Source organism: Siniperca chuatsi, linkage group LG15 (genome assembly GCF_020085105.1).
Source record: "Siniperca chuatsi isolate FFG_IHB_CAS linkage group LG15, ASM2008510v1, whole genome shotgun sequence".
NCBI lineage: Eukaryota > Metazoa > Chordata > Actinopteri > Centrarchiformes > Sinipercidae > Siniperca > Siniperca chuatsi.
The window spans coordinates 19,299,354-19,326,602 of NC_058056.1; the positions used below are offsets into that span (position 1 = coordinate 19,299,354).

A 27,249-nucleotide genomic window follows, 5' to 3' on the forward strand; every position below is an offset into this window, starting at 1 on the left:
CTCAGCGGGGTAGAAGATAAAGACAGACGCCCACATGACAGTCTGACAGTCGAGCTCAGCCAACTCTCTCATCCCCTAACATCCTTTATTCACCACAATCAAAGCAGCCTCATCCTTACATCCCGATCACACATAGTGATAGAAATAAGACTCTTTATGCATGCAAGTGTTTTACAAAAACGCATAAACCAGAAAAGTGGACAGAATTAAAAGCATGCACGATTACGTCTGTGCAAGTGTGTTCAAATACGTAATTCAATAGATGACGCAACCCTAATCAATAATGCTTTTATGTTGCAGCAGACAATGCTCTCATATCTTCAAGATATTATGGCTCAAATGTATCAAGAGGACACTGATCGATGGCAGTCATTGATTACAGAACTAGACGGATACATTTTCCGCTGCAAGTTTTATTCACTAATGGAATGATCTCACTGTTAAAGCAAAAGAAGCCCATATGAATTTCAGTTTATGTATTTATGATCAATGCAGACGTAGAATAAATCAAACTAATGAAACAACTGCATCGACAGCACATCTACAACAGGGATGCAAATTCTCTCACTGGAATTAGTTAACTTTCAATGTATCAGGGAATAATTACAAGAAAACCTTTTAAAACTATTTTCATATAAAAAGGAAAATCAAAGCTAAATACATACAGTAAAGTCTTGCAATGCAGTTTTAGAGTTTCATTCATACATTTAAAACCAGCAGCAAACTAAATCTAAATTTGCCTTTATATCTTATTCTACATCAATGGGATCATGTTTTTTGCTCCTTCAAAAAGTTACATAGTCTCGTAAAAGTGGCAACACCACAATGGAAAAAATACTCCATTGCAAGTAAAGGTCCTGCATTCTAAATCTTACACAAATATAATAGTACATAAGTATTATCAGCAAATCATAGAAAAGATTTCAGTCGTAGTCATCTGGACACTGTTTTCAGAATCAAGACGTTTCGGCTCCCATCCGGAAGTCATTAACAATTGAGAATGACTTCCGGATGGGAGCCAAACGTCTTGATTCTGAAAACAGTGTCCAGATGACTACGACTGAAACCTTTTCTACGATAGAACACTCCTGGACGAATGAGGGACTACACTGTCATATTATCAGCAAAATTTCCGTAAAATATACATTTTTAAAAGTACTCATTATGCTGAAAAGGGACCCCTGTGTGTTGTATTATACATTACAGTATATTATTGGATTATTAATACTGATGCATTGATGTGTAAGCACCATCTTTACTATTGCTGTTTGTCGTGGTGGAGCTGCTTTTAAAATTAAATTCTGCAGGTGTAAACAAAGTTTGGCTGCACAGCCTGAGTAGATAATGAGTGAGGTTTAGGGGTTTTAAGCAAGTAATCTGTAAAACGTTCCACGAGATTTCTATGAAATTGTAAGGACATATAGACCTCTCTTGGTCAAGAAAAAAATGATTACATTTTGATGGGGATGAAGATCTGGGATTTCTGCCATTAGACAATTATCTTCTGTCAACTGTAGCTATGAAACTAATGGACACAGAGCTTGGTCCGAGTCCTGAGGGTGTATTTACAGGACCATGAAATCGATTTCCTCACAATTTAAGTGACAGGAATAATGCCTGCAGGTGTTAAGAGTAAGCTGAGGAAGTCTTTAGCTTTGGTGCATACTCAGAGGGCCTCACAGTTTATTTCCGTAAGCCTGTCAAGATGTTGCCTCTGTCAGTTTCACATATTTGCTTCACTGTGCTGTTAACAGTCTATTAAGTACAATACTTTATAACTGATGAAATACCAATAGGTATAAATGCATTTTTCTTACATGGATTGTTTGTATCTACATATTCAATCATGTTACAGTAAGAAGCGGAAGAAAAACAGAATATTTGCTGATTGAGGAAAGAGCAGAATGATATGGAGAAAAGACCCACCTTGCATTTGCCAGACTTTCAGAGGTGCCATTTCATTGGTGCTTTCTACTAAATGTTTCCTCAACTCCTTTAACTGTTCTTTCAGCTCTGGGTAGACGGCCCTGGTGAGAGAACAACAGACAATACAGATGGAGAAAAGAGAGAGACTAAGTGCATCTGCTAGATAAGTTGTTGGAGTCACAGATTGTTTTATTTATTTTCAGGTTAGTTTATCAGAGATAAAAGGTTATGGTCAATGCTTTGAGGAAAGAAACTGTAGAGGAAAAGCTGAAGAAGAAAAAGGGCTTGGCTGGTGCGAGCGTGGTGCAGTTCCTGGTGCCAATCCAAGCTTTGAATTTTTATCATGGGCTGACACAAAGTCACTCACTTCAGTTTGCCAAAAAGGAATCCCTGGACCTCGTCCACTGGATCATTCTCTCCGATCACTGTAGCATTCACCTCCGCCTCTGAAACCACAATCAATTAACTCGTTATTCACATCAGGACTCCTCTGGGACTACACCATCGCTGGCATGTGCATATCGACAGTGTGTGTTCTTGTGTGTGTGCGCACCTTGGACTTGTGTGTCGTCCTTTGCCTTGTACTCCTGGCTTTTGATGGCCAGCTCCACTCCATACCCAGACAGATAGACTTTCTTTCCACTTGGATTCTGGTGGGAAAAGAAGGAAGCATTGTAAAAAGGTGAGAGGGAGAAGTCGTCCTTATCCCTATCATCAGTTCGTCAGATTCCTTGATGAGCCTTGACACACCACTTGAGGATGTATTCAACAAGGGCTGAAGTGCTGAAGTGTTAATGCATTCAAAAGGCACTGACAGTAGTTAAGTCAGTTATCAAGCTGTCTAACTCATTTTATTGCAGCTGCACTGAATGCAAACTCAATGTTTCCAATCCATTTACAACTAAGTAAGCAGAAAAAATGTTAGCCCAAGTGGCTTCTGTTGTTGTAAGAGGCTCAATCAACTTCTTTGTATTCATCTTGATCTGTTGTAAAAAATGAATCTCACTTGCATTACAAACACATGCGCTTGCTGACTACTTTGACAGCTTTCAAGTACAGACAACCAGCTGTTGCATGCTAAGTGCTGAAGACACTAACTGTACCCTGACTGGCCCTAAAGCTTTGAAGTAAAAAGAAAAAGCATTAAGTGTTACAACCTCCCTAGTGCCCAGGACCTCATGCCTAACAGACAGATGGTGAGAATAATTTAGCATAATTACAGGGGAAAAAATAAAAATATGCAACTGTATTTGCATGTGAGGGAAGAAGCGATCCAACTTCAACTTGACATGATAAATTGGAGAAGCACTTTTCATCCCAGGTGAAAATGAGGAGCCCAATTAAACTGCAGAGTTTTTTTAAGATAGGTATGACTGAAAACACAAGTGCTTTTAAATCAACATCCTGCTTCAAGTTACATACAGATACGTACAGAATATTCACTTGTGGGGGCTGCACAATACTACTACACACCATGACGGCAGATGTGGATGGAAAGGAGAACATCCATTCACTTTCCCCGGCTTGCCCCTTAAAGAAACTTTGGGATTTAGCCTGACAACCTCTCTGGACAGCACTTAAAAATGTCTCCAAGTCACACTGAAACCCACAAGAACTAGAATATTAATAATTTGGGTTGTGTGTTAAAATCAGTTTGCACCTTCAAGTTGTGTTGGTATTTCTAAAACAATGTACAAATGAAGAAAGAGATAACACATATCTAGATATAATGTGTATTCAGAAAACTGCTAATCTAATGTGTGTGTGAATGTGCAGAGATTTATTAATATCTTTCAAGCTCAAAAAATGTTTTTCCACTCATCTTTATTACATGTTAGGTGGAAGGTAGGCCGTGTTTTGTGTAATGTCTCGCAGCAGCCAAACTGTATCTAGTATAACCTCCTCATCTTTCAATGGACCAAAGCAACACTGGTCCTTCAATACTTCTTCTACCAAAATAAAATGCCATGCTGCTTGCACCCACAGACCATTTACATTTTTATGGCAAGTCTTTTAGTCTGTAAATGCATGCAGGCTCGCATTGTGATCAGCTCTCAGCCAGGTGTAAATGCAGTGTGACCACATTCTCAAGAAAAAAAATCTGCCCGGCTAGTTGAAAGGTCACCTAACTCCGCTTCTTCCTGCTAGCTTAAGCAAGACTAGCAAAAGCTGCAAGGAGTAGCAGTAGCTAGCAAATCTTCCCTCGCAAAAAGTGATTTAGAAATGAATGATGTCCGTTCATGGCATTGCTTCCCTTGACCTTGGACACGCTATGTCTATTCACAATTCCACCAGCCCCATCTAACTAATTTGCATATTGAGATCTGATCACAATGCGGGCAGAATGGAGATAACGAGAACACTTATTAATGCCAGGTGTAAATGCAAAGACCCACGGATTGGATATCATTATGCAGATAACGTATCCAGATACAAATCACATGTTAATACCAGGTGTAAATGTAGTTTGCAGGCATGTTGGGTGGAAGGTAAACCATGTTTTCAAATTTCTCACAGCAGCTAAACGTTTCACTGTGCATCAATATCCAGAATATATTCAAAGTTTAATGTATATCATTATATATTCTGCCACCTGCTAGCTTCTAACTGCTTGCGAAACCTTGTAGTCCATATCCAGTTTTTATAATTATGTATTGTGTATTACTGTATTGCATTCACCATTTAAGTTAAGTTCAAGTTAATCTTGTTATAAGAGTGTGAAAAACACCTACAGATATGTAATGACGGAGCACATAAGTCGCCAGGCCTTCATTGACTTTGGATGATATGATTTGGTGAAGCCTCTGGAAATCTGGTTTCCCAAACTCGGCATACAGAATGACAACAGGAGCATCTGGATTTGATCCTGAGTATTTGTGATCACCTTTGAAGAGGTATGGCTTCGGCCTGAAAGAGAGACAGTGAAGTCATTTATAAGATCAGTCATTATTTCATTGGTGTATCACCTTCATGTCTGAATTGTATGCGTATTTAATAACCTCTCAGGGGCTGTTTTCAGCAATTCTGCTAAACTTTCTGCATCACACGTCTTTTCTCCATGGACGTTGAAAAATGCTGAGCAGCCAGATGGAGGAGGCTCATTGGACGCTATCTAAAAAAAGAACAACACGTCAACAACACATCTTTCACACACATTCAAAAGAATATGACCCTCCTAACACAAAATCAAATCATCCTCTGGTACCTGCTGGAAGGAGTGTACTGTGGCAGAGTAGGCTCTCAGGGAGAGGGCGAACTTAAGCATGTTCACCTGGACGGAGCTGAGCAAGGCACTGGCTTTCTTCACAATCAGGTCATAGTAGGCCTGATCTGTGTCTGCATGAGGACAATAAGCACAAACCGAAGTAATGAGTCAGCATTGTGTTCTTTGACATGTTTTTTCTTTTTAATATTAACTATTATTAATAATAATCTATATTAATATTTATTCTTTAACTCTGTCACAGGAAGTTATGATCTAACTGTTTTAACACAGGCAGAGACACAAATGAACAGAACAAAGCTCTATTCTATCATGTTATCGCTTGCATAAGTATTGGGCCAAAACACTGACACCGCAATTGCTGCCAAGAGCCTTGCATACACATCATAAATTCAGCTGCTCGTAGCACAGAGACTAAAAGTGAAAACAAGTCTAGAGTGGCGGAAGCAGCATTACTTTACCATCATGCGCTCCTTCTATGTTCTGATTGGCCTCCACAAAGTCCCAGAACTTCTCCTGGCTCTCCTCTGCCAAGAACTCACTGAGGAAGAAGAAGATGAAGGTGGCAGTTGCATAAGCTGTGCATGTATATATGCTGTCTGTGCATACTGTCTGTAAGTTATTAAAAGCTACATTTGGATGAGTAATAACTTTCTAGAGAAAGGTTTTTATGTTGCTCGCCATAGTCAGAGCACAGCGTCAGCTACAGCACACAGTCTGAAGCCTTTAAGTATTCAGAATCTGGCTCAAAGACACATCAGTGAGACAGAAGTTTTAACTCACTTAGAGGACAGTCTCAGTAATGACCCTACAAGCCCTCAGGGTACTGATTTATCTATTATCTGCTTCCCAAATGTAATGTTAGATGTCATGCGGCCAAATGGCTGCTACTGTTGAGCAGTGCAGTGTCGTACCTGGCCTCCAGCAGCAGAGGAGTATCTGCCCATTTGGTTGTGAGGGTGGTGGTGACAGCCTTGGAGTCTGCACCCTCAGACACTGCAGAGAGCACCGACAGCAGCAGGACCCACAGAAGCCACATCCTCAAGCCTACACCTGAGAGAAGAGTGGAGGGAAACATTAGGTGGGAAGTGGTGGCAAATGAGTTGAAGATTCATAGGAATAACAGGATAATCAGAGCAAGAATATGTGTTACAGAGCCAGAGAGGCACCAAAAACCATCTAGGGTGACACATAAAGGCGTACAGGTGAGCTACTGTAACAAAGAGTTTCCCTACGGGGATCAATAAAGTATTTCTGATTCTGATTCTGACATGGACACCTAAAATACAGGTGTGACTGTAGCCAAAGCACACCGAGGGAACACAGGGATCCAGTCAATCAATCCACATGCGAAAGTGAACACTCACGTATTGTTATGTGAACTCAAATTCCTGATCCACATCGAGAGATCAACTATTCAACTTTGATGTGTGTGGATAACTGGGCTGGGCAAAAATTGGATATTATTATTTATCAACTTGTAGCAGAATCATATCATGATGATATGATCATATCATGTCACCATTCTACAAATTTCTGTTCAGGCAAGTGGTAATTAAAAAACAAAAAAATAAATGATTAAAGTTTTTGTTTTCTACATATGTATACAGTGGGACACATTTCGCTGCTTCAAACATCAGTAGGATTATTTTATCTGTGATTTTGCATACATTTGCCATATTGTGATATACAGTATATCGATGAAAGAAAATATCCTCATTAACAACACTGTGATACTTGCTTTGAGCCATATTTCCAAACACACTAAGATACTATAGATTTGCCTTTGCCAAACAACTTGAACATGATTTTGAAGCCTGTTTTCTTGCTGTCCGCCTGAATGCAATGTGTATGTGTTTATGTTCAGCAGTGGTCATAGTTTCTAACAGTTACAAAGAAATATGAGTGAGAGTCAACATCTGATCGTAGGTGATCAATGGAGACGCTTTTGAGATGCTTTATGATGCAAGGCACAAAGTGCAATTTATCTCAGCTTGATCTAGACAAGGCTGAACCACCAACTGGGCAAAGCGGCAATTGCACCGGGGCACCATAAACTCAAGGTTCACTGTATCATTTGGTTTTTCGTCATTTGATTAATGGCAAATTTGTTAGGAAATTTACACCACTAACGTAAAATATCAATGAATGTGGGTCACTGCGTCCTGTATTATTCTGTAATGCTGTAGCCCTGTGTTTGAATCAAGTTTATATTGTGCTCACATTGTCCATATTCCTATATTAAGTTTTGCCTAATCAAATCACTGCAAACTATCTGATGCACAATGAACCTGGGGCCAGTATACTCTACTATGGCTGCAACTAATGATTATTTTCATAATCGATTACCATCAATCTGCTAATTAGTTCTGTAACACATCAGAAAACAATGAAAAATGACCAACACAATTTTCTAGTGCCCAAGGTGACGTGATTAAATGTCTTGTTTTATCCGTCCAACAGTCCAAAACCCAAAGTTTATCAGTTTCCAATTATGTTTAGACAAGGAAAAGCTGCAAATGCTTACATTTGTCGGCCGACTAATTGACTTATTGTTGCAGCTCTATAATCTACTGTGCGCAGTGCACTTATTAGAAACTTGAAGGCAACAGGGTGTATACACAGAGAGCAGGAGGTGGAGGGTCAATTGGGGCCCAACAGCAAATGTTTGCCACCTAACAAGTTAATCCGGCCATGGATCTTGACAAAATCTGAATTAATCTGGATACAAAGTTAGAAAAGTTAGAAAGTGCGAGTAAGGGCAGAGAGACAGGGATGATGAAGAGGAAGGGGAAGAGCCACGACGTCATGATAGTTTCATGTACCCTAAAACAGAGTACGATGTTGTCGCTAGTAAACAAAACGCTCCATGATCTCTGTCCAATAGGAAAGTTCAGCGTGGCTCCTCCGTCCAATGAGCGCACAGTTTGGACATCCGGACTGTTTCAATGACAATCCTCAGAGGTGCAAGGATAAGATAAGGATCTTACTGCTAACAGCAAGAGCCTTGTCTTGCATATATTTAAGTTGTCTAAACAGCATTAATGTCGGTTACACTGACATCCAGAGCCCGTCAACAGTTGGTGAACTTACTGCGAGCTAACGTTACCTGAAAATTAACGTTAGCCAAAAAGACGCAGGAGCTAGCTAACTCTTCCTACACAAAAGGAAAACAACCCGATGTTACTTGTTTCGGTTTACTCACAGTCAGCTATTGTCGCAGTCACCAAAAACAATAATAACCAGCCTTGGATACAGTCGTTTATAATTTCATCACATGAAAAATGAATGCTATATTCTCACCGAAGCCGGCTTCGTAGCTTCCTGCATTCATGTTCCACTCGGTTCCGCTGGGAGTGGGTGGGTCCTGCCAGACAGATTAGGTAACCAAAATTTTGCCTGTTCAAAATTACTAAAATCCTCCAAGCATTAAACTATTTAACAACACTAAAACGTGACTTGAACACAAAATAGCCCATTTCACTGAGAGATAATTAAAAAGTGAAGTGTGGGGAAGCTGAACCTAATCTGGCAATTAACTTTGCTGCCTAACCCTTGCCTCCCAAACTAAAAAAAACATAATTAAACATATATTTTTTTTTTTACCTCAGTTAAAAATTCACTTTTATTATTATTTTTTCTCAAAACGAAAATGATACTAGCACAGAGCATTTGGAGAAAAGGAACAGGTTTGCTGCCAACATTTAGCTTCTTATAAGGCCACAATATGTAACGAAAGAGTTTCCCCTCGGGGATCAATAAAGTATTTCGGATATATTTCTTATTAAGTGGTTGGACTGTGTAATAAACTCAGTAAAGCAAATGCAAATCATACCACACTATATTCCTGTTCAAAAATGAGACCTTTGCTGCATTTAAAAATGTAAATGTGAGTGGCTGGAAAGCCAAGTGTTAAAGAAAGAGCTAATTACTGGATAGTTATTTATCTCATATAAAATGTATGCTTAGCAGTGGTTATTTGTATCAGTTATATGAAAGCCCTACCCTAAACATAATTTACATTGTGCTATTCTAGTGATTTTGGACAGTAAAATCAATGTTTACTAACATACTTGACTGTCTCCAGCTACAAATCAGAGCAGGTGTCACTTTCATGGAGTTGGTCCATTGACACTTGATTAGTGTGAGGCTCCTGGAAATTTGTTTGAGATATTACATCCAAAAATGGAGCACTAAATGTCTCCATGTTGTTCTATTATTTACTGTCTATGGTGCAGGATTACAGGAAGTCATGTCTCTGCCATTGATCTAAAAAAGAGACTTGTTAAAACTCACATGTTATGTTATTATCATATCATATTGAAAGAGAGGAGTCTATAGACAGCAGGGCAGTAATTATTTGTGTATACAGGTATGGATTTGCATGTGTATAACTACATTTGTATGCTTGTATCTATGTGTGTAAGTACAGTAGGTGCGCGTATCTATGCAAGTATGTATATGGCTATGTACATGCACATGTACATACATATATGCATGTGTAGGTATATCTTTTATTTTTTGTTTAATAGAGACTGTGCTTATTACATATTTTTTGTATAATATTATAGATATAATTATATGAATACAATTTTAGGAGGGATTTGCTGTTTAAACGGAGGAAGATGAGAGATGGTGGGTTGTATCTATATAGCTGTGCATGTAAATAAGTTTAGGGCTCCCACACTAATTTTAGGTGATTCATATATTTGGAACTTGATTTGAGAAAACAGCACGTATTAATTTGAAAAACAGCTCATGGAAAGGAGGTTTGCTGTATGCATGGTGTGAAAGCCATGGGAAATAAATCCTGTATTTAGAATAAGCCAAAGCTGTCCCTTTGGTTAACATTATTTGTTGTGTGGTAATGAAAAAGAAGAGAAGCTGAAATCCCTCTCATTTTGTAAAAGGCACCTGGGATTCCTGGGGTCTACTTTGTAAACCTTTACCTTGAGTTTTTGTGATAGGCTGTATCTTTCAGACAGGCTGTCCCTTTGGGGCAGATTGGTAAAGCGGGCCAGGCTCCCTGTCCACCTGTTGTGTGGTCTTGATAAAAAGAAGATGAAAAGTACGGAGACACATTCCCAGGGTGTAGGGACATGGGTCTTGCTTTTTCATTTACTCGCTCTGCAGCCTAAATTAAATTGGACAGCTGATCCTCGAGAGGGAGCAGTTCCAGGGTTTGATTTAACATTATATAAAAAGCAGCGACATTAATTATCCTGCTGGACTTGACCTTCACTTTGAAGTGCACACGCACACGACACCTCACACATGTAAAGACATACACACACACGCACGCACACACACACGTAGACACACATGTAGACACACAATCTAAAACAAAAATCAGCTGTATCCCTATGAGGACAGGCCAAAACGTCCTCACTAGACAGTCCTCGCAAGTATAACTAAACCTAGCCTCACTTACACACACACACACACACACACACACACACACTACCCACAGGGCCTGTTCATCTGTCAAGAAGGTGACATCTTCAGATGAATTATGGGAGATGGTTGTCATCTTCTCTGGGGTCACATATGAAATGCCGAACCCGGGCTGTGGGCTCCCTCTCCTCACACTATCACACGTCAGCCATTTTAGAGGTTGAAAGCCTCAACAGGGGACCAAAACGACCTCAATTAAACCTCCATTAATATTAATACTTTTTGTCGTTTCATGTGAGTTGCCGCTAATTAAATGTGTCCCTGACTGTATAATGGGGGTCAGCCGGGGTCTCCTACATGAAGCTAATTCACCACATTACAGCCACCAAACACTGGGCTGGTCTGGGCTCAACTCATAAATACAGATAGAGAAGAGGGTAGTCTTGGTTACCTTGGTGTTTGTAACAGTTAAAAACATACATAAACACACTTATTCAGCAAAAGGATAACTTTTTAATTAATAGTCACTTTTTTATGCACATTAACATTTACGATTTTAATTTTTACACTCTCTTGTGTGTGCATGTGTCACTTCATTTGTGTAAAAGGGAATACTTTATTTATATATATATATAACCCCTCTAACAGCCTTAGATTTCATGTTTGGCCCTGACCCCAGGTTTGTATGCCGCTACATTTCTCCGGCATCAACATTTATCAGACTTTTATGTAGAGGTTAATACATTTGCAGCGGATCAGCTCTTTATGAGCTCCTGGGCCACAGCTCCATGCATGCGCGCGCGCGCGCACACACACACACACAATAAACACAGTTTAGACCATAATGGGATTCTGGGATTCCTCAGATTGGACTCCCACTGGTGTCAGTCTGTAAGAGCTCCAGAGCCGAGTCCTGCAGGGGAGGTTGGATTCTTCTGTTCAATCCTTTAATATCATGAGAGATGATTTGGTGTTGACCTGGGAGATTAGCCAAACCCGGAGTGGAAGGTCAGATAACGGCCCCAGATGTCCAATCTAATCATATTTATTTTATTGCTGAAGGAAAAATGTGAACTCCCCAGCTGGATTGCACTCTCTCACTGCCCAGTGCATTTACTGTTTGACAAAACAGGGTATTAAAACTCTGCAAATTGTTTGTGTATAGAGATTTATCCACATTGAATATTTGACGATAAAGGTCTAAGCCAACCAGAGACAGTAGACCGAACTCCATGGGGACCAGTGCCGGCACCAACAGGGCAATCCTCCAGAACTACAATAGTCTGGCTCTGATGCATGCAGGGGAGGCACTCAATATGAACTTATCTGCAGAATTCCATACTGACAATAAGCGGTAATAATGCCAGAGCTTCTTTGTTTGCATGAAAGAAGCATGGGACCGGCAACGAGGCGCTGCAGCCAGTTTGACCTCCTAATAATGGACTGCAGCCAGAGCCCATACAATCACTCAGAGCTGGATTCCCACTGCAGGAGCGAGCGAGCACTCTCTCAAACACTCACATGCACATGTTCACCCAAACGAAAGCTGTCCAGCCCTCTGCAGTAGCTGTGCCATTATTGTTTGTTTAGTCCAGCTGCACTTGAAATGACAGCGACCCAGAGCTATGGGGAGGATTAAAGACTGCGTTCAGTCCAATACACCATGTACCAGCTGCCAGAGAGGCTGCACAGCCTCAGTTTCCCCACAAAACACATCCTCTTTTCTCCTGTCTTACATAAAGACCCCCTCCGATTCCTCATCTCCCTTACACTCCTGCTCTTGGCGGTGCTGTCTGCCCACTCTGATCTCCCTCCAGCCAATTCCCTCTGCCGGACGCTGTCCAGGCAAATTATTTTTCTGCACCCGCCTCGAGGGGTCAAAGTTGAAGCTCGCTGTACTGTTGATGGGACGGGGCAAAAGCCTGCGCTCTGCTCCCTCTCCTTTGTGTGCTCAGCCAAGGACAGGGACTGATATTTATACCAAACGCCTACCTGCCACAGCAGCGGAAGAAGCATGTACGTGTTAGGCAGGCCCTAAGTGTCTGCAGATTGAATTAGGCTGTAGATCACTGCTGACAGGGCTGATACTGTCGGGGGGCAGGCTGCTTTATAGGGTCATGGTCCTGTGGTTAGTGTAGGCGAGTGGTAATGTTCTCTAGTTATAGATTGGCCTGTGGATGGAAGTGGAGAAACCTGGAGGGCAAGGCTCCCACACAAAAAAATAAAAATCACTAACTGAGTATTTCTCTGATGAATATGTGGCTGCATTTCAAGTTCAGTACCTTGGATGTAGTTTCCATCTAAAAAAAAATAAAAGTCATGACTGTATGCTTGATAACAGAGTGACAGAGTGGAAAACATCATAAATGATATGCAGTGACAACCACAACACAGTCAGGTCTGTAAAAATGAAATATTTTAATTGGTGGCATGATGATTCATTTTTGCAATCATAAGAAACAAACCCAGAACGATGCATACAGAAGGAGCCAGAGACAGGCTGCACATCAATCCAAAAAAACCCCAAACAAGTCCCTAACATACTCTAACACATCTTTTATTTTAAAAAATAACAAAAATGGATGATGTTAGCGACATCTGGCTTGCTTCATTGTCACAAAGGAAACGCTGTTAAGACATCAGATATACATAGTGATGAGACATAAAATATTTGAGTATAGCTTTACAGCATCAATTCCTGGAATCATTTCAGTGAAAGGAGTTTTTCTTTCACACACTGTTCAGGTACGGGGAGTATTTTTGAGGGCTGCTTCAAATCTGATGGTCACTTGAAACTGGAAGACTGAAAATAAAACACAGAATCAGTTTTGTATTCTGTCTTTAACCACTAATGCAGAGCCAGATATTGGTTTGCAGCCCAAACACGGTCTAACATAAGAGCAAGTCTGACTTTGAAAAAAGAGGTTGTGGGCAAAATGCCTGGAGCTGCAGTGTTTAAGTCTCCAGTTTCAAGAATACAATGAAGGGGAAGTTAATATGAAACAAAAAAAAAAAGGAGGGAGATTTCTCTTCCCATATCCATTTGCGTTACTTTGAAGGCTACACAAAAAGCAGCATATTGACTCTGGATGTATCCCAATACCTTTCATCATCCCCCTTGTTCTACTCTCCTTCCCTTCATGAATCATCCCTGATTTGAAAGGAGCTGATCAAAAGGAGAGACAGAGGAGGATCCAGGGTGATTAGATGAAATTTAACAAGGAGGGGGGTGGGCGGCTAAATTATTGGTGTCCCCTTCCTTCTGACTTTAAAAAAATCTGTTGTTAACAACAGGATGCAATATATTATTTATCTTAATACTAAGGAAGCAGTTAACCTGCATGCATCCTGCCATTGCCCGCTGGATGACACCAAACTTGGACTACATTCAGTTTGATTAAATCGTGCTGTGACACGTCTTTTTTCCCTTCCCACTTTTACATTCTCTTCTCCGCCTTCTCATTGGTTTTGCCTCTTATTGCTCAGATTCTTTGCATGTAGTATGGGTTGAGGTTCAATAACATTTTCTGGCATATGAATCCAGTATCAAATTTGCTTATTGAATCTGAATCCTTTTTGAATCCCTTATAATTAACTAAAACTTAAAGATCTGTAATCACCTTTTGTTAGCTGAAGTGGCAGAAACACTTAAGTTTTTAATGTTTGCAACCTGAAAATGAGATGAACAGTATATCATATGAACTGTTGATTAAATGTATCTGACACATTTAAACAACAGGCAGAGCTTACTTTACGTTTCACAAGCAACTTGCTCCAAATGCTGGAAGTCCTGATACAGAACTATTAGTTAATATGAAACGGTTAAACTGAGATTCTCCTGAAATTAATGTGATGCAGTCAACGAGATTCTCTAGAGAAGAGAAACCACTCTGATGGTTTTGTTGAACTACAAAACCACATAGTCCACTCGCAGTTAGAGAGTGGTGTTTCAGAATGATGTTTCTTTTCCCTAACAAACCAAAAAGTTTCATTTTAGCCGTTACAAAATTAATATTAAATGGATGCAGCAGATATAATCTGCCGTTGGTATCGCAACATCTGAGACCTCAGCCCTCCGTACATTACTCCATGATTCATTCACAAAGTGTTCTCTACATTAACCCTAGAAGAAAAGTCAAAATGTTATTTTTGTTACCTCACAGTTATCCAGCAGCAGATTGCGTCTCCAAAGTCATTTTCTGACTGATAAAATGTTTACCTGGAGAGAAACCAGCGTTTAAATACGATATTTCCACAGACTTCCTCTATGCTGGAATGTACACTAAGTCAGCTGCTCAGGTCATGCCAGTAGCCGTCACAATCTATGGGAATATTAGATTTAAATGTTAAATTTGCTCTGGGCAAACATTTTATCTTTCCGGCCAGACAGCTGACACCTGAGGTCACACACATTCCCTTTGAAGATATGACCAGCTGCTGGATAACAAGCAAAAAAATAATTTTGATTAGATCAGAAGGTTTGCATAGGGAACGCTATGTGACAGAATCACAGAATAACGTACAGAGTGCTGAGGTCAAAAATGCTACATAAATGTTTTCTATCAGTACTCTTTGCTGATAAAACAGAAGGAGGAGAGATGAAATGTTCAATAAGTTACACCAAATTCTGTGACCTGTCACATAAAATAGCATGAACCACAAGCACATGACAAATTAAAATACCAAAGTCCTGACTGGGTCACAGAATTTGGTGCAATTGGTGGATCCAGCTATCATAATCCAACTTTACTTGCAGGTTTTGCTGTCAAGAGTTAAGACATGTCACATGGGCAGATTTTTCAAAATATAAATTAGATATTTTAGATAATTATAGTGATGCAGTCCTCGTACGTAACCACATCATAAAGGAGGAGACAAGAACAGGGGGAAAGAAAATGGTAAAGGAAAGGGCAGAGGGGAGTATTATTGGCTTGCATCGCTGCGATGGTCACACTGCTGTGACACGCGGTTGGAGGGACTTTGTTGCCCCGCCCTCCACCACCAAAAAATGGCTAGATAATTGGTCATGGAACCAGTCATTCACAAAATTCATCAGGCATCCTCTCTGTCAGGCACACTATTTACAAAGGCATACACATACACCAACCAAAGGCATACTGTACATACTATTTACACACACAGAAACACACTCATCCACACAGACACACGAGTAGTCAGAGAAATTACTGTAGTATAATGCAGACGTAATATCTGGCAATAATTATGTTGACTATGATCCCAGTACATAGAGGCACTGCTACCTCGCCCCGTGCGTTCTTCAGGTTAAAACCAAGTAAAATACCAGTCACACTAATGAACTACAGGTCACCGGCGCTGTGTGTGCCCTTTCAGCAGGTGGGAAGGAGGCTTGTTTGAGACTGCCACTTTTAAAATGCAGCTCTTGGTCAGAAACACACCCCCCCCCCCCAACAAAAAACTGAGAAACTGAAAATGTCACCCACTACATTAAGGGCTCACATTGCCATGGTGACCGGTAGTTCCACAACTCCCATCTCGAAGCATTTGTCTGAGTTAAGGCTTCCAAAGCGCTTGCCGCTCACGCGGCACGGTTCCTGGCAACAACCTGCAGCAGACTCACTCCTCTCCCTGCCTTTGATTTCTTCACACCCATGTAAGATTCGGCTCTGTAATTGGCTGCTGATTCTCTGCAGGACTGAGACACACAATAAAAAAGGAGAGAAAAGGAGAAATAATGAACTCGTTAAGCGACAGGAGCTTTGGGAACCTTTAACAGAGAAAAAGGCCCCTTTTTCCCCCCCAAGGCTTCAGGCTTCAGTAATGGCTATGGTCCAATGTACGTCAATCCAATCCATTAGCTTTGACTTATAAAACCAATAAAAATAAAGAAATAAAGGAATCACTTTTCTTTAGGCAGCAACATTGGTCTCAGTGTTATTACAATTCTGCTTTAAAAAAAAAGCATAAACACAAAAGGAAAATACAAATGAAATCATCCTAAAATGAGAATGAGACTGTCACTATTTCATGACCAAAGCGTGTTCATGGGTAAAATGGCTGAATTTTTTTAAGCAGAAAGCTTTATTACACAACTAAGTTAAACTTTTCTTTGCTTCTTTCTTTCAGTCGCTCATGTACTCCCACCATTTCCTTTGCTCAGCTCAGCCATTAGCATACTTTCATAGCCTTCCCAGTTCCTTTGAAATTGGAGCATCCAGGAAGTAGACTGGTCCTTTAGCAAAGATTAGTGGGAATTCACAGACTTTTATTTTATTTTCTCATGCTCCATATTAGGCCACAGAGAACAAAAGGAATACAGGAGGAGGAGGAGGAGGAGGAGGGGAGACGGGAGAGATGGGTGAGATACTCGGTTGTCAGCAACTCTTAAAAATATCTCTCCTCTGCTCAGTCAGTAATGATGATAGGAAAGACAGAGAAACTCAGGAGGAGGGAAAGGGCAAGCGGGTGCTAATAACAACTGGGCAAACCTCAATAATGTGAGCTGATGCAATCGACCAAGCCCAGGTCCCCATAGCAACCACTTGGACTCATTCCTGCAGCCCAACTCTCTGGTAAAGTCTGTTTGTCAGTCATTTGGGTGTTTGATGCAGGAGCCACTCTCTGTGTATGTGTGTGCGTGCGTGCGTGCGTGTGTGTATATATGTGTATGCATTTCACATTACATATGCATGTCTGTGTGTTTGTTCTCATTCTGCTGCTACCAGCGGTTGATGATCTGGTTCATGTAGTCCTCTGTGGGGAGCCTGCTGCCCGCCTCCTCTGTTCTGCCTCCCTCCTCACCCTCCTCCCGCTCCCCTTCCCCGTCCTCCAGTGTCGACACCGAGCTCTGCCGGCTATGGGAGGGCCACAGGTTGACGCCCAGGCCCAGGCCCTGGTGGCTCTGCTGTATGTGGTTCTTGATGCGCTGCTGCCGCCTCTCCTGCTGCCTGGTGTACTGGTAGCGCTGCTGGAACAGGTCCCTGGCGTAGTCGTAAAGCTCCATGTCCAGCTCATTCAGCTCCTCTATACGCTGGATCTAATGAGGAGGGCGCAAATTAAATGTTTAAGTTTTCATAAGTTAGCTCAGAGGCAGAGAAGAACAGAGAAGAAGAGTCAGAAGACAGGAAGAAAAGCAGAATGAAAGAACATCAAGAAAGGTGAGAAAAGACCAAAGGTAAAGCTATAGCCCTTTGTGACCAAATTGTTGCAGCATCCATTGACACTACACAGTGGACTGATGACATTAGATAATGTCGGCCCTTGAGACACAATTTTTTTGTGTTGTTGTTTGTAATAATTGAGGGCTAACTCAGATGTTTGAGTGGATAAAATAAATAAATGAAAAGAAGACTGAAAACTGAAAACGCTTGTCTCCACAGTAGACAATCTGGGCCCATATTTATCAGTCATCTCAGAGCAGGAAACTTGGCCAAAAATTCTCAGAGTGACGCATACCTACCTACCTTTAGTACTAGGAGTAAAAGCATTTTATGAGCTTTCTTATCATGAAATGACTCCTATCTCTGCTGATATTTAGGAGAGCTCCAGAGGTGTCCTAACCTGTTGGAATGTGCACTTGTGCGTATGCGATTGTCTGAACTTTTGCAACAAAAGCTGAACCAGGTTAAACTTTTTTTTGCCGGAGCCCTTTGCGGTGGCACTTCTGCTGCATCGCTGGACTGGCTGCATTCCAATGAATGAGGTGGCTGCATTTTTTTCACGCAGAGTTTAAGTCGATCTGAAATCTGGATTCTTTCTCAAAATGCAGGTAAAGATCCTGAATTCCTCATAAGGTTATTGATCCCCTGGGAAGGTTTCTGCAGTGGAAACGCCCAATTACATGACATTTGTACAAAAGCTTTATAGGACTTCTAATATGGAGAGGGAACAGAGAAAAAAGTGTGTTGGCAATATGTGGAGCGAGATAACAGGAACGTGTTTGATGTTTGGTTGTATCATCTTCTGTGTGTGAATTCAACACGGAGGGGGAAATGTGTTTAATTAAGAGAATCCCTTTGAAATATGTGATGGAGTGCTGGATCTCATTTGTGGCCGATGTGTGCGACAATAGAGGGGAGCGACGAGATGTTTGATCGGGGGGGGGGTACCGACACAAAGCCAGGAAGACAGCAGTGAGCTCAAGTCGTCAACACAAAGACTTCATGCATCAGACAACAGTTGTCAGATAATTTAACAGTTTTAATCAGAAATGACTCACTGGGATCTTGAAGCCATGAGGGTATAAGTGGGCTTTCTGCAGCTTTGCAGGAGATTGTAAAGTAAATATTCTTCTCATCACCTGCTGATGCAATTATTAAACATTTTATAAATAATTGAATAATGTCACAATTTCGCACAGTTAAAAATTCATTTTCACTCAAAATGCCAAACACAGCCTCCATCTATCCAAACTTTCACCACGTGATTTTTTCTCTTTTTTTGTGATAATAACCATCGGTCTACCTTTCCACAGCCTCTGTCAGCAGGGAATATTTTATTTTCTATCCTCCCAACTGGTTTTATATATAAATCACCAGTCTGCTGTGTACTGAAGGATATTTTTTTGCCTGGGAAAATTGAGCCTAAGAACTCCCACATTGGACCAATCAAAGTGTGAAGAACATGTTTGAAGCTGCTGTTTTTTTTAACAGTGACAGTCACCCCAACTCATTTCACAGCAATATAAGACCACGGTGTTTACTCTCTGTTTCTCTCTTTTTCTCATTTTCTATTTTTCTACTTCTTTTTGAAAGATTTATTTTATTTTCCTGTCTGTAATTGAATGTGCTGCGGTTGCCATGTTTATAGAACAAAACTAATCTGAGAAAATTAGACATTTTTTCTAACGTTTTTTTAACCCTTTTGAAAGGAAATGCATACATGATAGAATTATACACCGGCTGCATTATTTGCATTAAGTATTCTTTTAAGTGTGCTTTCCCAGTGGTGGAAGAGGTACTCAGATCCTTTACTTCAATAAAAGTACCAATACAACAATGTAAAAATACTCCACAAGTAAAAATCTTACTTAAGTAAAACTACAGTATTATCAGCAAAGTAAAAGTACTTGTTTTGCAGAAAAATGGCCCCTGTGACTGATATATTATTATATATGACATTATTAGACTTTTAATGCTGATGCATCAATGTGTCGAGGTGGAGCTAGTTTTAAATACTTGTACTATGTACAGTAAGGCAGTTTAGTCCTAGTGGTTCCCAACCTAGGACTAAACTACCTAACTGATGACATCATGACCTAACATCACCTAACATGAGCCAAAATGGTTGGGAGCCACTGGTTTAATCTTTAACAAGGCATTGTATTTCATAAATGTATGTTTTTTATATCACACCTGTTTTAGCCTCTTTACATTGGCTCCCTGTTTGTTTTAGGAGTGATTTTAAGATCTTATTGATTACTTTTAAGTATCATGGCCTGGCTCCAGATTATATTTTAGACCTTTTAATCCCTTATGAACCTTCACGTAGTTTGAGATCTTCGGGCAGAGGTCTTCGGTCTCTTCCTGAGTCCAGGATGAAAACAAAGGGGGGACAGAACTTTTGCCATCAGGGCCCCGAGGCTCTGGAACAACTTGCCCGAAGAAATAAGGTTGTCTGAGTCAGTGTCTTCTTTAAGTCTCTTCTCAAAATGCATTTTTAACGGAAAGCATATCCTGATCTTATCTGAGCCGTTATTGGTTTTGATGATTTTATCATTCACTGTGGTATTTTATTTCTCTCTCTGTAAAGTACTTTGTACTTTGTTTTGATAAGTGCTCTATAAATAAAGCTTAATAATAATAATATTACGTATATTAACTAGTAACTACAGTATATATGCCAAATAAATGTAGTGCAGTAAAAAGCACATTATTTCCCTCTGAAATGTAGTGGAGTAGAAGTATAAAGTGGCATAAAATGGAAATTAAAGCAAAAAAATTGTACTACAGTATATGACTATATGTATATGTACTATATGTATAGAGTATATGTACTTACTTACTTTCTACCACTGACTTTCTCTTATATCTCTTATAATCTGTCATTTTCTGTTGGATGTTTGCTGCCTGCCTACAGATCTAAGTCTAAAAAAGCTGACGGAGCAGGAGCACTAACCGTAGTGTTGTCCAAGTCCACCCCTGCAGCTCGGGTGCTGTTGTACTGCATGAAAGGCCTGATGAAGCGCAACCTGAAGGTTCGTTCAAACAGGAACTGGGTTTTCCTCTGGTACTCTGTCAGACCAAAGAAGGCCATGTCTCGTAGGTTCTTCTTGGCTGACTCCAGCAGAAGCTGCGCCCTCTTCTTCTCTGGAACCGTGGACATGTTGTAGCAGCCAACAAGGCTCAGATCTGCTAACATACGAACCTATAGACAGAGGAACAGGAAGTGAAGGAGGTTACAGAAATCAGGGACAATCAGGTGAGGTTTTATCTCTTCTGGATTTCTGCATTAGTTTTACAGTCAAAAGAGAAAGGGAATATTAAATATGGAGTTTTCTCTTTTATATAAAGTAAATTAAAGAAAATGTATCTTTGTGGCATTGATGCTGAATAGAGCTGAAATGATTTATTGATTACTCGACAGAAGAACACAAAATTAAATGACTGGAAAACTGATGAATCATCTAACTAGGCTAGGCTGCAACTAATGATTATTTTCATTATCGATTAATCTTCAGATTATTTTCTCGATTAATTGTTTAGTCTATGAAATGTTAAAAACAATTTTAGTGATGTGAGGCCACGGCGATGTCTTCAATTTGCTTGTTATGTTCGATAAACAGTTCAAAACCTTCGGATATTCAATCTTCACTCACAAATGGCAAAGAAAATCAGAAAACAAGTTACATTTGAGAAGCTGGAAGCCATATTTAAAGCAAAACTGCCAAACATTTAATATGACTGAAATGATTAAAAAATGATCAAAATAGTTGTAGATGAATTTTCTGTTGATCAACTAATTGAGTAATTGCCTAATCGCTGTAGCTCTACATCTAACTAAGTTGATAGAAAAATACTGGTTCTCCCTTCTTAAATGTGGTTTTACATTTGGGATTTTTGACTGTTGGTAGAAAAAATTATTTAAAATCGCATTTTAAATAATAAACTTTATTCATATATAACCCTTTATACACAGAATGCAGCTCAAAGTGCTTTACATTAATAGTAAGAACCGAAAACAAAAGAAAGAGCAGATAATTTAAACAGTAAGAAGAAGTAAATGTTTAAGACATTGTTTTGAGTTTTACGAAGTTATTATGGATGTTTGTCTTTTTGTTTTTACAATGTATAGATTTAAATGATTAATCACTTCGTCAAAAGAGAAAAAAGAAAATGAAAACAGGCAACAGATGAACTGATAATTAAAGAAATTATTTGTTGCAGCCCTGATCCTGAGGTCCTGCAGTTAGTGTATAAATCCTATATTATGTAACTACCTTTTTACATCTCAGTATCGTTAACCACTTTCCTTTCAAATTCCTTGATCAGGCATTTTCCTTAATAAACTAAAGTAGTTTCGATTCTGGTGGATTTGTTCCAAAATGAGAGATCACTTCATCACTGAGTGCACTCAGAGCTGCTGTGTTACAGTACAGGAACAGGGACTGCATACTGATTTGGATTCACAAGAGTACACTGTGTGCACCTCAGCCTGCTGGTCCACCAGGGTGCCTCAAGTGTGTGTGTGTGTGTGTGTGCCACATTCATAAGTCACCCTGAGTAATAACAGCCTCAGGCTCAGATGAGTGGCCAACATGTTTAGGTGGGAGACTGAGATAGCATGAGAAAAGAAGGTGTGAATCTGAGGTGTTTATGGCCAGCAGGCGCACTCCTGACTATGTATATATATGTGCCTGTGTGTGTGTGTGTGTGTGTGTGTGTGTGAGTGAGAGAGAGTGAGAGAGAGTGCATGCTCACATATGTGCAACTCATCTTATACCTTTCACATATTTTGGAATTGCAGTGAGTCTGGTTGTAAGAAATCAAATAAAAAAACAAATTCTAATTTCTCCTTTAACTCTTTTTGTTACAAAATCAATATTTGGTCAATCTCTATAAGCTGAAATAAATGCACTGGAGTTATGCTTGTGTGGCTTTCCCATTCTCTCTTTAAGAAATCAGTAATGATCTACTGTGTAATATGTGTGAAAATTTACCAAACAATTTGATCTATTTGTCTGCAGAGATGTATTCCCTGTAGTGGTATTTTCCAGTGGGCTTGGATTTATGATACTAGCGAATGATACAAAACAAAACAGTCCAGCAGATGGGAGAGAAGTCTGGACAGCTGCAGAGATGCGGGTTAGCTAGGTAGCTGTGATAAATGGCAGCATCAAGACAAATCAGCTGCTCCTTTGAGTGTTTGCAGTAAAACAGAGTCTTACTGGCCAAGAGAAACCCAAAAGTAAAGTTGAATGGCTGAGGATTTGTGAGCACCTTCCCTCTCTGTAGAATTATTTTAAACAACTGCACTGGATTCAGTTCAGAGGACTGTAACCACAATAGTGAATGTGACAACCCTGCAACAAGCTAACAGTGTAGAGATTTTATTGTTTTTTCAAAGCTACTGGTGTGGTTGTATTGGGACTTCATCATATTGAAAGCTTTTTCTCTGAACCTGTCTGTTGTTGGCCAGGTTGTAGGGACAGTCCATGAACTGCTGCAGGGTGCACCCCGACCAGTCGGAGCCCTCGTAGCAGGAGGGCAGCTCCTCAGGTGTGGGGGTTCGTCCATCACACATGTGCAGGGAGGTTTTCCACGTGGCTCCCCGCTGCACGTGCCGCCACTCGCTGAGGTATCGAGATACTGGGTCCCTCAACAGAGTGATGTAGTAGAACTTCCTGTTGGGGGTAAAACAGTGGGGTGGGGGTGGGAAGAGTAGGAATTAGTGGTAAAACAGAGGAGAAAGAGATGAAAGATTTACATTAACAAATCAATCAATCAATCAATAACAAAGTAAAACACGATACATTAAGGAAATGGAAATAAAACCAGCAGCAACACAACCTGTAAAAATGAGCTCATGTGTTCGTGTTGGTGCAAACATAATTTTGTTGCCTTCTTACTTTTTGTTTTCTTTTGAGAATGAGTAATTTCTTAATTGTTCAGATCAAGTGAAACAGCATAGATGAGGAGTTAGAAGCAAAAAGTGCGGTGATCATTCTTTTAAAAATCAGCTTTATGTGTAATTTCCCAGTTGCCCATGTGGTGGCACTGTTTACAATGCTTTACTGCAGCAGTTCATTCTAAATCCACAAAACAGGAGGAAGGCTACAGACGGTGGTTGTCATACTTAATACCACATTATTTGCATTTAATAGAAGCAGTACTGTGATGCACAAAAGAAATCTGGGCAGCAGACAGGAAGTCAAACCTACAAATGAGCGGGAGGAGGAGGTGAGGGAGAGAGTTCATTTGTCAAGGCAGAGGATCAGGTCAACGTTCAGGCCACACTGTGCAGGAAAAGAAACTGCTGGCACAAGCACATCTCACTCTGCAACACACATCTCCACGCAGCAAACATCCTTATGTCTCAGACTCTGACATACACACACACACAGCAAACATCCTTCCTCTTGCCACACACTCGCACCTAGTCTGCCTCCAAGAGATGACTCATCCCGCATCTGAGATATGGATGGGACTGTTTTTGTGGTGTGTAATGTAATGGTGCATAGCACAGTTCAATGTTTCTCCAGAGGGGACACTCCCACCAGAGCAGAGACCTTTCCAGGCCTTCACACTCCAGCTAATTACTGCAGTCTAATCAATCAACACATCCTCATTAACCACACACGCAACGTGTGTGTGTGTGTGTGTGTGTGTGTGTGTGTGTTTTTATGTGCGGCTATGTGCCTGCAGTGTCTCTGGGAGTGATGGTATGGATTTGTCTGGGCAACAGACACACACCGCCGGTTGAAAATACGCACAGGCACACACGCTGCCCTTCTCTCCTGGGCTTGCATCACGTCAGAGGAATGTTTGCAGAGAGAATTTTGTGTGTTGACAGGACTCCACGAAATCGCCCGGTCCACACAAGCCGCCTCACATATACACACACAGACTCACTGCTTCCATCGCTAAATCTTTGGCTTCACACTACAAAGCTCACCCGGCGAGAGAGGAGGGGTTGCTGGGTGGACACAAAGCCCCAAGTGTCATACAAACAGTAGCAGTGTCTGGATATTAAAAAGAAGGGGCTAAAACGCCCTGAAATCCAGTGGCAGCAGGGAGATACTGGACAATGAAACAACTAAACCCTAAATCTAGCAACAGCTGAGAGATGGTGCACAACAAAACAACCATACTCTAAATCCAGCAGCGGTAACGAGATCCTGGACAATAAAACAAAACAAACCCCAAAACAAATTTCATCTGGGAGATACTGCGCAACAAAACAACCCCACCCTGAATTTAGCTGCAGCACGGAGAGATCTCTGCAAATCTAAGTAACAGCAGGGGGATCATGGACAATGACATGACTAAACCCTAAATCCAGTGGCAGCTGGGAGATCCCAGGCAACGAACCAAACAGACCCTCAATCCGGGGACAACTGGGGGATCACGGCCATAGAAACAAGTATCTAAACTCTAAATCCCATCAACCTAAACCTAAAATCTCATCCCCAATCTAATCAAAAGCAGAGGAGAGGAGAGGCACTGTCAAACTGGAGCCTGCAGGAGACCAGGGTACATTATGGAGATTCCTATGATGACATTATCAGGATTCCTAACACTCCCCAGAGTGCAGTGTGTTTGGGTGCGAGTGTGTGTGAGCCTGCTGTGTGTGTGTGTGTGTTTCTGAGTAAGACTACGCCTATTAAATCAGTGATGACATTTTCCCCCTTTTGGCTTCTATTCTATTGAAAAAAACACGGCACTGTTTGGACCCTGCAACAGAGACGGGAAGAGCGAATGAGGGAAGGGGTGAAAAACAGAGAGCGAGAAAGAGGGAGAAAGAGAGAGAGAGGAGGGGGCGGAAGAGAATTTCAATTAGTTTTCTAATACTGTGAAAGCAGTGAGGGCCCCGAGCCCAAGTGATTTATCAAAGTTATGGCTCCCGCTATAATGAAGGCTCAGGCATATTACTAGGCAAAATAAATAAATAACATGCACGTAAACACACACAGTAACACACACACACGAGCATACATACAAACCCAAATAAATGATCTTAAACGGCATGCCTGCCTGTCGTGTCTGCTGGGTCAGGCAGACTGCAAAACTGGTGCCGTGGAGACTTTCTCGCCTTAAAGCCTAATGATGTCTGGCCGTGTACTCGGATCCCTAGGTAATGATGTTTCAACCCACACACACACACACACACACACACACACACACACACACACACACATTTACTCACTCACCAGCAAGTCCGATCCCTTTAACACACTTTCTCAAACACACACACACACACACACACACACACACACACACACACACACACACACACACACACACACACACACACACACTCTCTGCCTCCGAGGCGACAGCAGATATTTTTTTCACAGGTGATATTGCTTGTAGTTGAAGCCTATACGCACATGTCAAATTAACTTCAAAGCTAATACGCAGCGCTCAATCTCTCACCGTCGAGATTTTTAGCACATCATCCTCTGGCTGAGTGCAGGAATCTGCAGTCTGGGAACAGCAGTTCTTGCAGACTACGCTTACGTGTGATACATTTTTCACAGAATTTCCCCTGGATGCCTTTTTTGTTATCTGCAACAAATGGAAGAATACCCCTAACACCCTCTCAAAAACACTCAAAACTGCATTTTTTTTAGGTGTCAAACATGTCCACTAATCGGCGAAATTTATCCTGTGTGTAGAGCAGGCTGATAAAAAAGCGAGTGTTTGGCAGGGAGAGGTGTGATCAAGCTATTGTCTGGACCACTGTGGGATTCAGACTGAACAAGGACAGTTTTGTCTTTTATCCTCTCACTTTTTCTCTCTGTTTTTTTGTGATCCCGATCACTATAACTGAATTCAAAACTGAGGCTGTAAGTGCAGGATGAAGTGTACTAGCTGTCTGGCTGACTGAAAGCAAAGAAACCAAGAAGAAAAAAGAAAAAAAAAACATCATGCTAACATTAATTTTCATTTCTGTCACATTTTTATAGGGCTTTTTGACTTTTTTTAATCCTCCTTTTCTCACCATCTCTACCATTTCCTGTGCACATCTGTGTGTTTACATGTGCTGTAAGTGAGAAGGAGAAACTTGTAAGTCTTTTCCATCACACAAAGAGTACAATTATCGGAGAAAACACTGAATACTTGTAATTCTTCACCATATTTGGTATGACAATGGTCAAACTTAAAAGGATAACGTAATAAATAGCAGCAGCTTCGACCCAAAAATGACAAGTTTCTGCCCTCAAAAAGCCACATTGGTCGAATTCTAGCGCACAAGTGAGTCGATGTGAGTACATGTGAGCTTTGCTGAGCGTTATCAAGAGGAAACACACAGTGCCTGAGCCTGTTATGGTCCCTCAGAGCCCGGGGAAAATGAGCCCTTTGCCTGTTTCCTGTGGGTCACAAATCACCACTTCAACAACCTCCACCTTTTCTCTTTAACCTCTCTTCCCTTTCTCTTTAAATCTTTCCCTTTCCGTCGCTTGTCTTCTTTCAGCCCATCTTTTATTCTCGTCTCTCACTCCTGTATGTGTGTCTCTGCCTGATTACAATGTGTTCTCCCTTAAAATCTCAAACCACGATCCTTGG

General features: G+C 40.8%; 2 protein-coding genes across 4 annotated transcripts in view; both read right to left on the bottom strand.

Moving 5' to 3' along the window:
- uggt1 (UDP-glucose glycoprotein glucosyltransferase 1) overlaps positions 1-8,566 on the bottom strand; it is a 34,569-nt gene extending 26,003 nt beyond the window's left edge. For 2 of the 3 annotated variants that reach the window (XM_044167280.1, XM_044167279.1), the window contains exons 1-9: positions 8,453-8,566; positions 6,064-6,202; positions 5,611-5,690; positions 5,132-5,262; positions 4,926-5,038; positions 4,659-4,833; positions 2,480-2,576; positions 2,294-2,372; positions 1,927-2,027 (exon numbers count right to left, since the gene is read on the bottom strand). In XM_044167280.1, coding sequence (XP_044023215.1) covers positions 1,927-2,027; positions 2,294-2,372; positions 2,480-2,576; positions 4,659-4,833; positions 4,926-5,038; positions 5,132-5,262; positions 5,611-5,690; positions 6,064-6,202; positions 8,453-8,483 — 946 coding nt within the window. In that variant the 5' untranslated portion in view covers positions 8,484-8,566. Of the gene's footprint in view, positions 1-1,926; positions 2,028-2,293; positions 2,373-2,479; positions 2,577-4,658; positions 4,834-4,925; positions 5,039-5,131; positions 5,263-5,610; positions 5,691-6,063; positions 6,203-8,354 lie in introns of all 3 variants that reach the window. The other variant, XM_044167281.1, reaches the window with a different exon arrangement.
- Positions 8,567-12,942: 4,376 nt separating this feature from the next.
- The window catches only part of hs6st1a (heparan sulfate 6-O-sulfotransferase 1a), a 57,827-nt gene continuing 43,520 nt past the window's right edge, over positions 12,943-27,249 (bottom strand). Inside the window, exons 2-4 of the mRNA XM_044167287.1 lie at positions 23,141-23,363; positions 20,639-20,887; positions 12,943-17,558 (exon numbers count right to left, since the gene is read on the bottom strand). Of these exons, the coding sequence (XP_044023222.1) occupies positions 17,241-17,558; positions 20,639-20,887; positions 23,141-23,363 (790 nt within the window). The 3' untranslated portion in view covers positions 12,943-17,240. The remainder of the gene's footprint in view (positions 17,559-20,638; positions 20,888-23,140; positions 23,364-27,249) is intronic.